We start from the raw sequence: 14682 nt of genomic DNA on the forward strand, positions 1-14682 counted from the left end.
ATCTTCGGTCTCACAATAATCGTGTACACCTGGCCATACAGACGAAAACTCCAAACAAATTTTTTTTTTTTTTTTTTTTTTTTTTTTTTTTTTTTTAACTTCACCTGGCCATAACTTCGCCTGGCTGCTAACTTCGCCTGGCCATAACTTCGCCTGGCCTGTTCATAACTTCGCCTGGCCTGTTCATAACTTCGCCTGTTCATAACTTCGCCTGTTCATAACTTCGCCTGGCCTGTTCATAACTTCGCCTGTTCATAACTTCGCCTGGCTATAACTTCGCCGAGAAGTCAACTTCGCCTAAAGTCAACTTCGCCTGTTCATAACTTCGCCAGACCTTATATCTTCGCTGAAACCCTACGAACAGTGACGGCAACTTCGCCTGATGAACAATAACTTCGCCTGAAGAACTGTTCGGCCAGAAACGCACAGAAACGTGCCAGAAACACCAAAACGCAGATCTCGAACCATAGCGTAAGAGCCTAAGGCTCTGATACCACATGTAGGTCCCCCCGGGGACGTCACCGATCGATACGAGATCCGCACGAGGTCTAGGAGTGCGGAATCCTCCTAGACTCGTTTATTGGTGTAAAGACAAAGAACACAAACACGTACACGATCAAATACACAAACAAATACTAGAACGGGATAAACAAATCTACAGATTCATATAATAATAAAACACGTTACATACCGTAACATAAACAGAAACACGACTGACCCGAGGTGAGCTCTACCTCGGGTCGTCTCACACGACTCTCACTCTCTTGCTCTCTCTTGACACTCAAACTGTAACACACACTCTCTGAATTACTGGATTCACTCTGCATAACCTAACACGACACATGTATATATAGACAATCTTCACGGGCTTGGGCTTCAGTAGGCGAAGTTGTTCATAACTTCGCCTAGGGCGAAGTTGTGATAACTTCGCCTAAGGCAGAAGTTGTTACAACTTCGCCGTTGGCGAAGTTGTTATAACTTCGCCTAGGCGAAGTTGTGCTAACTTCGCCTGTGACGATCCGCTGGTCAGAATTGCATAGCGACGGTCACAGAATGCACCAACAGTCTCCCCTTTGACCGTTGCTCTCAATTCTAACAAACACGAAAGATCATCTGTTACAAAACATGCACTAACAGACTCCCTCTTAACTGATGATCTTCTGTTTTGTTCATCAACCAGCCGTGTCTGAATCTGTCCTGTAGCTTCACAAATCTACCAATCACCCAGCGTCTTCCATATCAGATCTCCCCTTCAGTGTAAGCTTCTCCGACTATAACGATTGAGGTCTTTGAAATGCATGCATCCTCGTGCCAATAGATCATCTCAACCAATCACGTGAGTCCATCTGACTTCACCAACACATGAAGTTGGGCTTCCTCCACAACTTCACCAACTCGTCGGCATACGATAAGGTTTAATCTTCAACTACTCAACATCAGGTGATCAATTTCATCACAAAACCACCTTGACAGAATCTAACACATGACCATTAATTAATCCGAAGCATCTTCAATCACCAGGGATAACAATCAAGAACATAGACACTTTAATTCCCGGTTAAATCCAACTTGTTCCAGAATCTTCACTCGTATAAATAAGCATCACGTTTCAGGATCCAATTCTCGAACGCCTTGAAAATAACATAAATAATATGCTCTGACCGCAATCCAGTAATGACGAAAACCTTCAGTTCAATTTGACTTTCTTCGGTTGGTCAACCACGAACAACAACAATTTCATTGCCCACAAACACCCGAATATGTGTCAATATCCAGTTTCAAACAATATCCCATTCACAACCTCAACTCCAAATCCAGAGTTGACACGTATTTGTTCACACGTAAGATCAAGAGATAACAAGATCACTCGTTGACGGAACAACATCTTCGGTCTCACAATAATCGTGTACACCTGGCCATACAGACGAAAACTCCAAACAAATTTTTTTTTTTTTTTTTTTTTTTTTTTTTTTTTTTTTAACTTCACCTGGCCATAACTTCGCCTGGCTGCTAACTTCGCCTGGCCATAACTTCGCCTGGCCTGTTCATAACTTCGCCTGGCCTGTTCATAACTTCGCCTGTTCATAACTTCGCCTGTTCATAACTTCGCCTGGCCTGTTCATAACTTCGCCTGTTCATAACTTCGCCTGGCTATAACTTCGCCGAGAAGTCAACTTCGCCTAAAGTCAACTTCGCCTGTTCATAACTTCGCCAGACCTTATATCTTCGCTGAAACCCTACGAACAGTGACGGCAACTTCGCCTGATGAACAATAACTTCGCCTGAAGAACTGTTCGGCCAGAAACGCACAGAAACGTGCCAGAAACACCAAAACGCAGATCTCGAACCATAGCGTAAGAGCCTAAGGCTCTGATACCACATGTAGGTCCCCCCGGGGACGTCACCGATCGATACGAGATCCGCACGAGGTCTAGGAGTGCGGAATCCTCCTAGACTCGTTTATTGGTGTAAAGACAAAGAACACAAACACGTACACGATCAAATACACAAACAAATACTAGAACGGGATAAACAAATCTACAGATTCATATAATAATAAAACACGTTACATACCGTAACATAAACAGAAACACGACTGACCCGAGGTGAGCTCTACCTCGGGTCGTCTCACACGACTCTCACTCTCTTGCTCTCTCTTGACACTCAAACTGTAACACACACTCTCTGAATTACTGGATTCACTCTGCATAACCTAACACGACACATGTATATATAGACAATCTTCACGGGCTTGGGCTTCAGTAGGCGAAGTTGTTCATAACTTCGCCTAGGGCGAAGTTGTGATAACTTCGCCTAAGGCAGAAGTTGTTACAACTTCGCCGTTGGCGAAGTTGTTATAACTTCGCCTAGGCGAAGTTGTGCTAACTTCGCCTGTGACGATCCGCTGGTCAGAATTGCATAGCGACGGTCACAGAATGCACCAACAATAAGGGTAAGTCAAAGGCATCATCTTCAAGTGGGCGAGCAGCCCAATTAAAGAGACAGAGGATGCAGGAAGAGCAAGCATACGTGCAAGTACAAACGGTAAAACCCACGTGGAAAGGTGGGGGATTGTCAAAGTACCCATTGGAATGGCAAGCGGAGCTATTTGTTGACAAAATGGCTACGTTGAATAAACGAATTGATGGATATATGTGTGAGAAGGAGGTAAACGATCCAGGTTTTGAGTTGTTTGGGATAGTTGACAAGTTTGAAGCTTTGGGTTGGGAAGCAGTGTTAAAGTGTTATGATAACGAGATTAACACGTTGTATGATAGAGAAATTGAAGAATGGGTGTCCACATTGAGATGTCCTCCCTTCAAGAAGGGGCACGATATGAAGTTAATTGGGACGGTAGGAGGTCAAGAAGTGGTGATGTCATTTGACTCATTTAATCAGATCGCGCTTTTCGACACTAAGCCAAGCAACTCATACGTATACCCCTCTGCCAAAGATTTATTTGATTGCCCCGACAAGCACCCCCAATGGTACAACATGTTAGAAAAGGTGATTAAAACAAGATCAGGTTTTGGTGATCAGATTTTGAGGAAAGATTTGAAGATCGAGGCAAAATTATTGATGTCTATCTGCTTGCACAACGTGATGCCTCGTCGGGGGGACATTTCGGTAGTAAGGAACAGTGATATTCCTGTTTTGTATGCATTGATGTGTGGAAAGCCCCTTATTTCTTACCGATATCTTGTCATGCAAAATATTTGGATCAGCCGAGAAAGCAATAAGCGGAAGTTAATTCCGCATTTTCGACTGATCACAGCATTGTTAAAGAATCACGGTGTGATAACTGATGATTCGGTGGGAATGACCAAAGTGTTGAAAGAGTTTACGTTGTCGGATTTGCCGGGTTGTGAGTACACGCAAACTGATAGGCACCATGTTCTTGTGTGTGATAAGGTGAGATGGAGAGTAGTAAGAGAGGATATTGAAGAGGAGGAGAATGAGGAGAGAGAACAGGTGGAAGAGATAGGTGAGCCCGATTACATGGATGTGGGTGGTGGTAGTAGTTCCCAACACGGGGGTTGGGATTATTCGGAAGGTTATAATTCTTATGGTAGCAATTGGGCCCATGAGGGGTCCATGAATTTGGTGGTGGAGAAGCATAGGCCATCCACGTATAAGAATTGGTCTGATGAGTCACGTTCACTATTCAATCATCAGACTTTTATGGGGGCCTACGCTGAACAGGCCGCAAAAGAGAGGCACGGCCGGTTGGAAATGTGGAACCGTGCCAATGCATATGGGCGGGAACATGAGGTATTTGGATGATCGTAATCGGAGGATGCATGATCAGTGGCACGCAGGTGAACCGATCGTGTCGGATCCACAAATGGTAGATTACACGACTCTACCCCCGTATGATGGTTCGGTACGATATCCCGAACCACCACTTCATCATTCAATGTGGGTCAACCCGATGCAATCAATGGCACCACCACCACCACCAGAAGAAGGAAGCAGCGGCGGCGATGGGGCGTTTAACTTCGGCCAGTTCTCAGAGTTTATGACATCTATCTTCGGGCCGGCCCACCCGCCTTACAACTGATTGAGCCGCTTGATGCCAGGTGAACACTGTTCTGTATACTATTGTATAGTTGTTATTTTGTTTGTGTGTCTTTTTGTGTTTTTGGGTGGATGGGTGGCAGTTAAAATACTTTTGATTAAGTATTATGGGAATATGTTGGAATGAAGGTGGTGTTTAGCAAGTGGGTTGTTTTATTTTTCTTAAAACTGTACATTGGGGACAATGTATCCCAAGTGTGGGGATGAGGAAAAAATTTTCGTTTGTTTTGAAAAAATAAAAAAAAAATCAGAAAAAATTAAAAGAAAATCAGAAAAATAAACAAAAATTTTAAAAATGTTTTAATGAAACTGGAAAGCGGTAAGATGGCGGGGTGAAGTTTTGAGTCCCTTTTCATGGTCACAATTCCTTAAGTAACATGTGCCTAGTTGTTTAAAAAATAGGGAAAATTAAAATGGACCGTTTAGATGGGGATAACGAGTCATGGGGACGGGTACACATGTTTCATATCGGCAGCCTAATTTCTCCGGTATGTGTGTGAGATTTGCTTTATATATAATACACATATAATATATAGTATATACACATGTCATATGAGTGCCATTATAGAGAGTAACCGGTATGCACATGATATCTAGAACTTGGTTGTCTCATGCATTTCGAGATCTTAATACCACCACCTGTATGGAGAAATAGGACTTTAGAACACCCATTTTATATTGGCCTTACAAAAAAAAAATACTCCCTACCCTACATTATCCTTAGGAGCCAATTGTTGCCTATCCCATTTTTCTTTGTTCTTTTTAACCCACATTACAAGCCATGTTAGCCTTGACCTTTTGTTTTAACCCTGTGGATGAAACCTGGTATGTTAAGAGTTGTATATAAGTTGTTTGTCGAGCATAGTACACAATTTACGTATGTCTCGGGTCAGTTGTTTGTATATATTAATGTTAGTATTTGTGCAAAAATAAAAATAAAAATAAAAGTTGGAAAATCACAGAAAAGCTCAAAAAGAGTCGATGTTTAAGTAGTATCGCTTGTAAATAATTGTGAGTGAGTTGTTTGTTTTTTGAATAAATTGGGTTTCATCCACCATAAGTCACTATATAAATCCGCTTCCACACCCTAACCTAAGCCACAACAAAACCCTTAGTTCTATTCTCTATGCAACCGGTGGGTAATGGGTGGATATATTACTTGCTTCCAAGCTTATTACATTGTGTTCATACATGCTATTGAGGGCAGAGAGATAATAGCACATTTTAAGCTGGTCCAGATATTAAACCGAGAGGAGAGATGTTATATTATGAGGGGTGTGATCATGTGTGCCCTAACCGGAAACAAAGTACACTCGTTTGGGCGGTTCCATAGTTTTAAATTATAACATCAAATTATTTGGTAGGTTATCAACTTTGAACTAGTGCACCCGATAAAAATAAGGAAATAGGGTATGACTTGGGACCTTAATTGAACCGGTTTTGTGGTAAGATTGGTGGATACAAGTTGAAAATAATAAAGAGTTTGTGTTGAGATGTTGCTTGAGGGCAAGAAACGTGTAAGTGTGGGAATGTGACGGGTGGTCCATGGGACAACCCTTAATTGATTTAAAGACGTAATTATCATGTTTTGTATTGGTTTATTTGGTGGAATTAGATGACTACGGTGTGTTCGGTAAATTGTAGGTACAAAGGAGGTTCCGACGCTATTATGGTGTATAATGAAGAAACCAAAGGAACCGACGAGTTGAGAAGACCAAACAAGTGAAGAAATTGAAGTTTCGGGGCTGAAGTCCACCGTGACCCACGGTGTAGACCGTGGGCCACGGTCCAAGATTGACAAAATGGCAGAGGGCACCGTACCGTGGCAGGTACAAGCACCGTGAGGACCACCGTGACCCACGGTGTAGACCGTGGGCCACGGTCCAGCATTTCCAGAAGTTCACCGTGCCCCACGGTGTAGACCGTGGGCCACGGTTAATGTCGTAACTGCCGAATTTTTTTGCTCTATTACTCGTTTTTTGGCTAGACTTTTCATTATCTTTTCATTCTAAACAACCTAGGGACGGATTTTTGAGTGCAAGAACAAGACTTTGGTGATTGTAATCATTCGTTTGGGTTTGTGATTCGTACGATTAACCTAATTGATGTGATGATAAATCAAACTATGTGTGGCTAGCACTCTTTGTGTTCTCTCCCGAATTGTAAGGTTTTCACTTGATTACTTGTTATTCGTTTATGTTATTTGTGGGATAGTCTTTTGATCCTATGATTAGATTGCTATGGTGATTATGAGTTTGATTAGTAATTGTTAGTATAGCGTAAATCCGTGTTCTTGATTATCAGTTCTTGGTGCCATAGGCAATCGAGATTTATTAAAAGAGAATTAGGGTTAACTATATAAAACTGATTATTGAGTGACAACCTTGCGTTTTTATAATCCAAGTACTTAGTCCTCTTTTATCACATTCAATCGCATTTTCACGAACTATGTTTATGTAGTTCATCCCAAAAGTAAATGTTAACTTTATCAATATTGAAAACCTGAAATCGGGGGAGAGCATTGATTCTCGTATTGTTTAAAACTCGTTTATTGCTTTAGTTCTTTTTGTTAATCAAAACCAAAAAAACCAAGTCTTTGAATTACTTTTTGCACTTAGTTTAATTTAGATAAATAACAAAACTACTTGCTAACACATTTTCCACAAACTCCCTGCGTTCGATACCCGCTTATCGCTATCTAATAGTTGTACGAGTGAGTCTTCGACCTCACGTCAGTCTGGTCCAAAGGTAAATCACCGTTTTTGAGGAACTTTTCTATGGGAGTAATCCAACTTGGACCTTCTTCAGTGATTACATCTTGGACCTCCAATTCTCGGATTGAAGGAGTCTTCAACACTTCAACCAAAACTTTCTTGGTGAGGTGTGCAAATGTGAGGGATGCTAGCTTGCTTAGGGCATCAGCTCTCTTGTTTTGTGATCTTGGCACTTGCTTGATAGTGCACCCTTGAAATATGGTCATCAACCCTTTTTCCTTTTCACGGTACTTCTTCATGTTGGGCTCTTTTGCTATATAGCTATCATTGACTTGACTTGAAACAAGCAACGAGTCTGTGAATACTTGTAGCTTTTGGATCTTCATCTCTTTGGCAATATTCAAACCAGCGATCAATATTTCGTATTCAGCTTCGTTGTTGGTGGTCTGAAATTCAAGTTGAAGAGCATATGTAAATTCTAACCCTTCAGGGTTGATTAAAACGAGCCCGGCTTCTGACCCTTCGATGCTGGAAGCCCCATCGGTAAAAAGCTTCCAGGCTTCGGGGTCAGAAGGTTCAGTGGCAGTTGTGTGTACTTCAGGAATGACTTGCTTTGGGATTTCTACAATGAAGTCCGCCAAGACTTGGGCTATTATAGCTTTTCTTAGGACATAGGTGATGTTATGTTCACCTAGTTCCATAGCCCATTTGGCCAATCGGCCTGAATTTTCAGGTTTTTCAAGCACACTTTTGATAGGTTGGTCAGTGACTACTTGTATAGGGTGTGCTTGAAAGTACCTTCGAAGCCTTCTGGCCGTTTGAATTAAGGCCAGAGCAAGCTTGTCCAAAGGAGGGTATTTGATCTCTGCTAGTTTTAGTGTTTTACTAAAGAAATAAACGGGTACCTGAACTTTGTCTCGTTCGATGGTTAGAACCGCGCTTAATGCTTCTTCGGCGACTGATAGATAGACAGAGATCAATTCTCCCGTTTCAGGGGCTGCAATAGCTGGAAGTGAAGCCAAGTGTTGCTTCATTTGATTGAAGGCTTCTTCTGCTTCTTCCGTCCACCTGAAATCTTTCTTGTCTGTGCAACCCTTTAACGTTTTGAAAAAGGGTAGGGATTTCTCAGCAAGCTTGAAGGTAAAACGCTTCAAGGCTGCAAGCCTTCCGTTCAGGCTTTCCACTTCTTTTTTGCTTTGTGGAGATTTAGTTTCAAGAACAGCCCTGACTTTGTTGGGATTGGCTTTTATGCTTAGTTTACCTACAATGTGTCCCAAAAACTTGCCTTCTTCGAAACCAAATGAGCATTTTCCAGGGTTGAGCTTCATATTGATCTTCCTCAAGTTCTGGAAGGTTTCTTTTATGTCTTCAAGCATTTGATGCTCAGTTTTGCTTTTGATTACCAGATCATCGACATAAGCTTCCAAGTTTCTGCTAATTTGGCTAGCGAAAGCTTTGTCGATCAAACGTTGGTAGGTTGCACTGGCATTTCGCAGGCCAAAAGGCATCTTTTGATAACAGAAAATGCCCTTGTCCGTGTGAAATGCGGTTTTTTCTTCATCCTCCACCTTCATGAGGATTTGATGATAACCCTTGTAAGCATCCAGAAAACACTTGAAGGGATGGCCGGTTAAGGAGTCAACCTTGAGGTCCATTTCGGGTAAAGGATAGCAATCCTTTGGACATGCTTTGTTCAAGTCCTTGAAGTCGATGCACATCCTCCAAGACTTGTCAGGCTTTCGAACCATGACTGGATTAGCCACCCAAGATTGATATTTGACCTCCCGTAGGATCCCAGCTTGTACAAGCTTTTCAACCTCTTGGCATGCTGCCAAGCTTCGTTCAGGATCCAGGCTCCGTTTCTTTTGGAAAACCGGCTTGACATCAGGTGGTATCTTTAGCTCATGCTCTGCAATGCTTCGAGGGATGCCGGTCATGTCTTCCGGGCACCAAGCAAAGACATCGTTGTAACATATCAGCAACTTCTCAAGGTGTGAGAGAGTTTCTTTAGAGAGCCTTGTGTTTACCCATACCTTTTGTTCAGGATACTTTGGGTTTATGATCAAGCTTTGTTCTTCGTTTTCCCCTTCAACCATGTAAACCTCTTGAGTAGGTTGAAGGGTTGCAATCCCCCTGTCGGTTGGGAACTTTACAGCACCTTAACCAACTGAGACAGCCATGTTGAACGCACACTGTCCTGGCCTTCCTATGATCACATCATAGTTGGAAGGTATGTTGATAACCACAAAAGTGAGTGGTTTGGTTTTCTTCATCCTGCCTTCACTAAAACAGACATCAAGGGTTAGTTGGCCCAAAGGCTTCAAGGGTACATCGGTGATACCTTTTATAGAAGAACCAGAGGGTTGAAGCCTTGAACGTTCTTCCTTGCTTAGTTTATTGAAGAACCTTTCATACATGATCTCTGTGGCCGCCCCTGTGTCGATGTAGGCTTTGTTTTTTTTGAGTGTTGATGTGTAGTGAAACACACTTACTTTCCGTATCATTTTTATCATGTTTTAATTACTTTTTAGTTTAATTATTAAGTTTTATGGTTTGTTTATGCTTGATATTACAAAGATCATTGTTTTCTTGTAGGTTATGAAGTTTGGTGAAAAAAGAGTTAAATTGAAGAGTTTAGGGGCTTAATTGTTCAACTTTCAAACTTATAAGTCAAGGCCCGACCCAAGCCCACATCTTAAAGGCCTTATATAATATTATATTAAGTTGATTAATGAAGTTTCCAGCCATTCATTCCATCATAATCCCGAAATACAAAAGAAAAAAAAACCTTAAAACCCTAGATTTCTTCCTGTCCGATCGGAGCTACAGTAGCAGCAAGAAAAAGAAGTCCTCTAGCAATACCCTTGATGATGTGAAACCGCGTAGGCCAGTCGAGTACTCTACTTTGATATTCATCTACAGGCAGTTTAATATTTATACGTCTAAGGTTTTTTTTTATAACATAATATTTGGTTTTCAAAGAATATTACACCGAATATAAACATGTCGAGGCTTTTGCTTGGCATGTATTCATACACCAACATTTTTTCAGCTCCCTTAATGCAGCAGCCTAAAAGTCTTACAAGGTTTCGGTGTTGTAGTTTGGAAATGGTGATGACTTCATTCTTGAACTCTCTAAGTCCCTGTGTTGAAGTTTTTGATAATCGCTTCACTGCTATTTCCTGCCCGTTTTCCATCACACCCTGAAAACGATCCTTAGAGGTAAGTCTAAACGGATTCAGGTCAGTTTCATGTCAAATCACATACATACTTAGATAAATGGGACGTGTGGGGGTCCACCTAACGGGATCACGGGTTGACCCTTTATGTTTTACTTAAATTGGTTGGGTATTTTATGACCACATTTAAAATTGTTGAGAAATAGAAATAAAACAACTATTTTGGGTTAAATGGGCTGTGTTCGGTTTCATTTTAAATTTTCAGGTTCGTGACGAATTCAAGCCACCAACCTACGAACATGACTCATTTGACACCCCTATTAAGAACTTAACGGGTAAAATCATAAACAACGAAAGCAGCATAAGTAAATAAATAATAGGTGATGCATGTGTTTTTACCTTGTACACAGGTCCAAAACCACCCTCTCCGAGCTTATTGTTGTCTGAAAAATTGTCGGTGGCTTTGCGTAGTATAGAGAAGTCTATGAGTGGTAGTTCTAGATTATCCTTCGAGTTTATATCGCCAGCATCAAGATGGTCCTCTTCTTGTGTCCCTAATATGTCAACTTAACAATATAAACTTGCTTCTAAAATTAAATTGATATATGAAAAAAGCACCAAGTTGGCAAATCACCAAAAGATAGAGACACATGTTGACCATCCAACAATAAACATTGACCTCTTCATCCACTAAAAAAATTACACTTGTACCAGATTTAAATCGTGTGCGGGTAGTGGTATGTAATTTATATCTAAAGACCCCAAGTAAATTGCACACTTTTGAAGGGTGCACAATTAGAGTCTCACATGGCCACTTGTGACCTAGAGTACGAAAAAAAATTATGAGCGTAAGACACGTGTCACTCTTTGATGCTTTCACCCGATGAGCATAAATCTCACCATTATTGTCCAACGATTTTGTTTTATGTTTTGAACGGCTCAATATTATAAAAGGAAAAAAGAGGCAACTTACAAGCCACAGGAAGCTAGGTCCAATGACACTAATGTTCAATGGTTCTATCGATAACATTTTTGAAAATATTTTGTTTATTTAACGTTCATTTTGGTGATATTCTTTTTCAACTTCCATTTTGATGATTTTTCCCAAAATAATTACCTTCTTGCATCGGCTTCCTCTTGTTAAATAGACAAAATATGCACAATGAAACCAGTATGAACAGTAATACCAACACTATAGGAACAATAATCTTTAGTTTCTTCCCACCCGAGCTTTTATCTTTTGCTGCAAAATCAAGTTAAGGCTTTATAAATATAGTACCGTTCAATTTCACAGAATAAATTAACTAGAACCCGATTTACCTAACTCGGATGCGGCCATTCTTATGTAAAGATCCTGCCCATTTTCTGCAAACGTCCTAATATCTAGCAACTCACCCAACCACACCAGGCACCCGCTTCCACCCCCGGTTATATTCTGGCTCGCATAAGCCGTACACGAGCAGTTCCTCTTGCAAAACCGCTCACATTCATCAAGACTCATGGTCTGGTCAAACCAAGAGTGTTGCGTGTCAGGCAACTTTACACCCGAATACCTCCTGAACCCCTCGTCGGGCCCACAATCCAAAGGGGTCAACCGTTTACACCCTTGAGACCAATCCGCCACGTCCCATTGGTCCAGTGATGTCGGCTCGAACCCTTTCAAACACCCGCAAGCCGGAGAGTTGTTAATATTACAACTCCCATTCGAACCACAAAGCTTATAACGGTCACAATTATCATTCTGAGTAGAAAGATACAATAACCATTCTTGCCGACTCTCGATCCACAACAACCGCTCGAAACTACCTGTGGGGCGGATAACAACCCGGGTAATTACCGAACCATTCAAAAGATCATCAAAATAATAATACATTTCTTTTTCATTTAGACTAAACCCAAACCTGTAAACCGAGTTTGACCTCAAACTCGGTTCACCAGAGAACCTAACTCCGTTCCAAGGACCCCCCTGAAACCTAATATCCGACCTGTCCCGAACAATCAATTGCGGGTACCCTTGAGTATCCACCCACGCCGTATACTCACCCGAGGACGGGTCGGTATCGTCCTTCCACGATGTAAAATGCGTTTCCCGCCCCGTTACCAAATCTTTCCCTAACTTCATCCCGGGTACAAAAGTATCCGTTGGATGATCAAAACTTTGCCATATTGGACCATAATGATCACCCCGAACAACTAAATTACCGGTATCAAGAAGTTGACCCACCGGGGTATTAACTAACACTGCTGACGTGTTCGCTGACGACCATATGACGTCACCAGGGGCGTTATGGATGATTAAAACTCCTTGTGGAGTGAGTGTGAGTTCGCCTGAGGAGAAAACAAGTGGCGTGTTCCGGTTGGCTACCCATATAACAGTTACGGGTGATATATGTTTGTACCAAATTCCAACGTATCGGTTTGTGGAGTTTGCCGGGCTAAAGAAACCGAGCTCGAATGTTTTTTTAGCTGAAATTAAGGTTTGTCCATCTTTAATTGTTTGGTTTGCTGAGATGGTGTCTGCGGCCGACGTACAAGTTGTTAATGCATGGATTACAACAAGGATGCATAATCCAAATCGTAGTTGTTCCGCCATTCTTATTGTCGTCGTCATCTGCCACGGCCACTTTTTGAGTGTCTGGTTTTCTTGTGGTTGATTTATTGCTTAATAATTCATGTTTGAATTATTCTATAAGGGATTATTGGTGCATTATGCATATGGAGTTATGGACTCATTAGTTGCATATTTGCATTTTCCTTGAAATGAAGAATGGATTTTGTTGAATTGTGGAGTCAAATTTTTTAGAAGTCTTCTTATTATATAAAAATGGTGTTTTCGTTTGGATATGTTGAATAAATTATTTTTTTCCTTAACAAATCAAACATATTCATAATAATAAGAAAAAAACATCTGAACGATTTACAATGAAGTGGCAGGTAAGCGAGCAACAAGCTACGCCGCAACCCTGTTTTAGATATCAAACTCAATCCTACTAAAAACAAAGTTTCGGTTCTTATGGGCCGATACATTACTATGTGTAACAACCCATATTTTATGGCCTATTTTTTATTTTTATTTATTTCTTTATTTACTTTTTTACAAAAGGTCACCATCACAAGAGTACTAGGCATGAGTTAGCTTAGGACAATTCGCTATGACACCCGATACAACACCGTCGTTAGCCGACATACCATGAACACTCGGGCCATACCCAATGGGATGGGCCAGATCACTTGTATATACCTGCTAGGCTCAACCCAACATCGATCATTGAAACCGAATCCAAATAATACATATCGTACAAATCCATATAGTAACCGTTTAACTTAAGGAACGATTAACCATTATTATGTAAAATCCATAACTACATAAAGGAAGCTACGGTTTAGTCGTCAGATTACCCATAAAATGAAGTTTCAGTATTTATTATTTATGATACTTATTATTATTAGATATAAAACACCATGTCAGATATCTATATCAAGAATTGGTTACACATGAAAATTAATAAATAGATAAGTAACAATTCAAATTTAAAATCAAGATTTTACATTCCAGAGTAGACCATTTTCTATTCATTTTTTAACTAAATGAGAAAATCTTCACAATATCTTTGAAAATCTTACTAAATCTTCTCCACGCAAATCGACCAACCTCTGCTTCAATAAACAATCATCTGATTTCTCTATAAATCAAGAACTCCACAAGGTTTGATTTCCCACAACACTCTAATCATAAAACTCCCTCGTTACCAAATCCCAGAAGTGTTCCCTTTTTGTCACGAATAATCTGCCCTGACCTCTTCTATTCAAAGATTGATTATTAACATCAACAACTCCAGGATTCAAATGGAAACAAATTATCATGTAAGTACCATCATTCTTTGTTCGGCCCCTGATTTAATAATCCAGCCCTAGACTTCTCTTATTCACGGATATATCCGTGTTCTAACCGTCAAACTTATTTTCACAGAAACTTAACAGCCCTTGTAAGTCCCGTACTTGGTCTACATCAGTCCCAAATCAGACCCATTGCTGTCTCAATCAAGGTAACTCTAAACCCGTTGTCGCAATCACCATTCCAGGTTGGAATATTCGTCTTTCGCAAGGATTTGCTCTATAACCTCTCTACCATGTTATGACCACGTCTTCCACAAAAGTTTGGGCCTTGTTGAAGTCCCTTATAACCTTCTTACTTATTTATTTTGCTTAAA

The 14682-nt window shown here is 40.8% G+C and overlaps 1 protein-coding gene across 1 annotated transcript; it reads right to left on the minus strand.

Annotated features, from left to right (window-relative positions):
* Positions 1 to 10089: 10089 nt before the first annotated feature.
* On the minus strand, positions 10090 to 13088 carry LOC143603862 (G-type lectin S-receptor-like serine/threonine-protein kinase At4g27290). The gene is made up of 5 exons (XM_077080534.1): positions 11792 to 13088; positions 11589 to 11714; positions 10871 to 11025; positions 10285 to 10495; positions 10090 to 10208 (listed from the first exon to the last, which is right to left on the minus strand). Exons 1-5 carry the CDS (start codon positions 13080 to 13082, stop codon positions 10090 to 10092), a joined length of 1902 nt encoding a protein of 633 aa, XP_076936649.1. The 5' UTR covers positions 13083 to 13088.
* Between the last annotated feature and the right edge of the window lie 1594 nt (positions 13089 to 14682).

This window comes from Bidens hawaiensis, unplaced genomic scaffold (assembly GCF_021521415.1).
Source record: "Bidens hawaiensis isolate Kalapana, Puna unplaced genomic scaffold, B.hawaiensis_p1.1 tig00063229_1, whole genome shotgun sequence".
NCBI lineage: Eukaryota > Viridiplantae > Streptophyta > Magnoliopsida > Asterales > Asteraceae > Bidens > Bidens hawaiensis.

Bases quoted from the DNA above. Each gene is read 5' to 3' on its own strand.
- LOC143603862 (XM_077080534.1), bottom strand. From the start codon at position 13,082: ATGACGACGACAATAAGAATGGCGGAACAACTACGATTTGGATTATGC. The intron at 10,496-10,870 runs GTAAAAACACAT...GATCGTTTTCAG, and splicing joins GTTTTGGACCTGTGTACAAG to GGTGTGATGGAAAACGGGCA. The intron at 10,209-10,284 runs GTGTAATATTCT...AACTGCCTGTAG, and splicing joins CCTCGACATGTTTATATTCG to ATGAATATCAAAGTAGAGTA.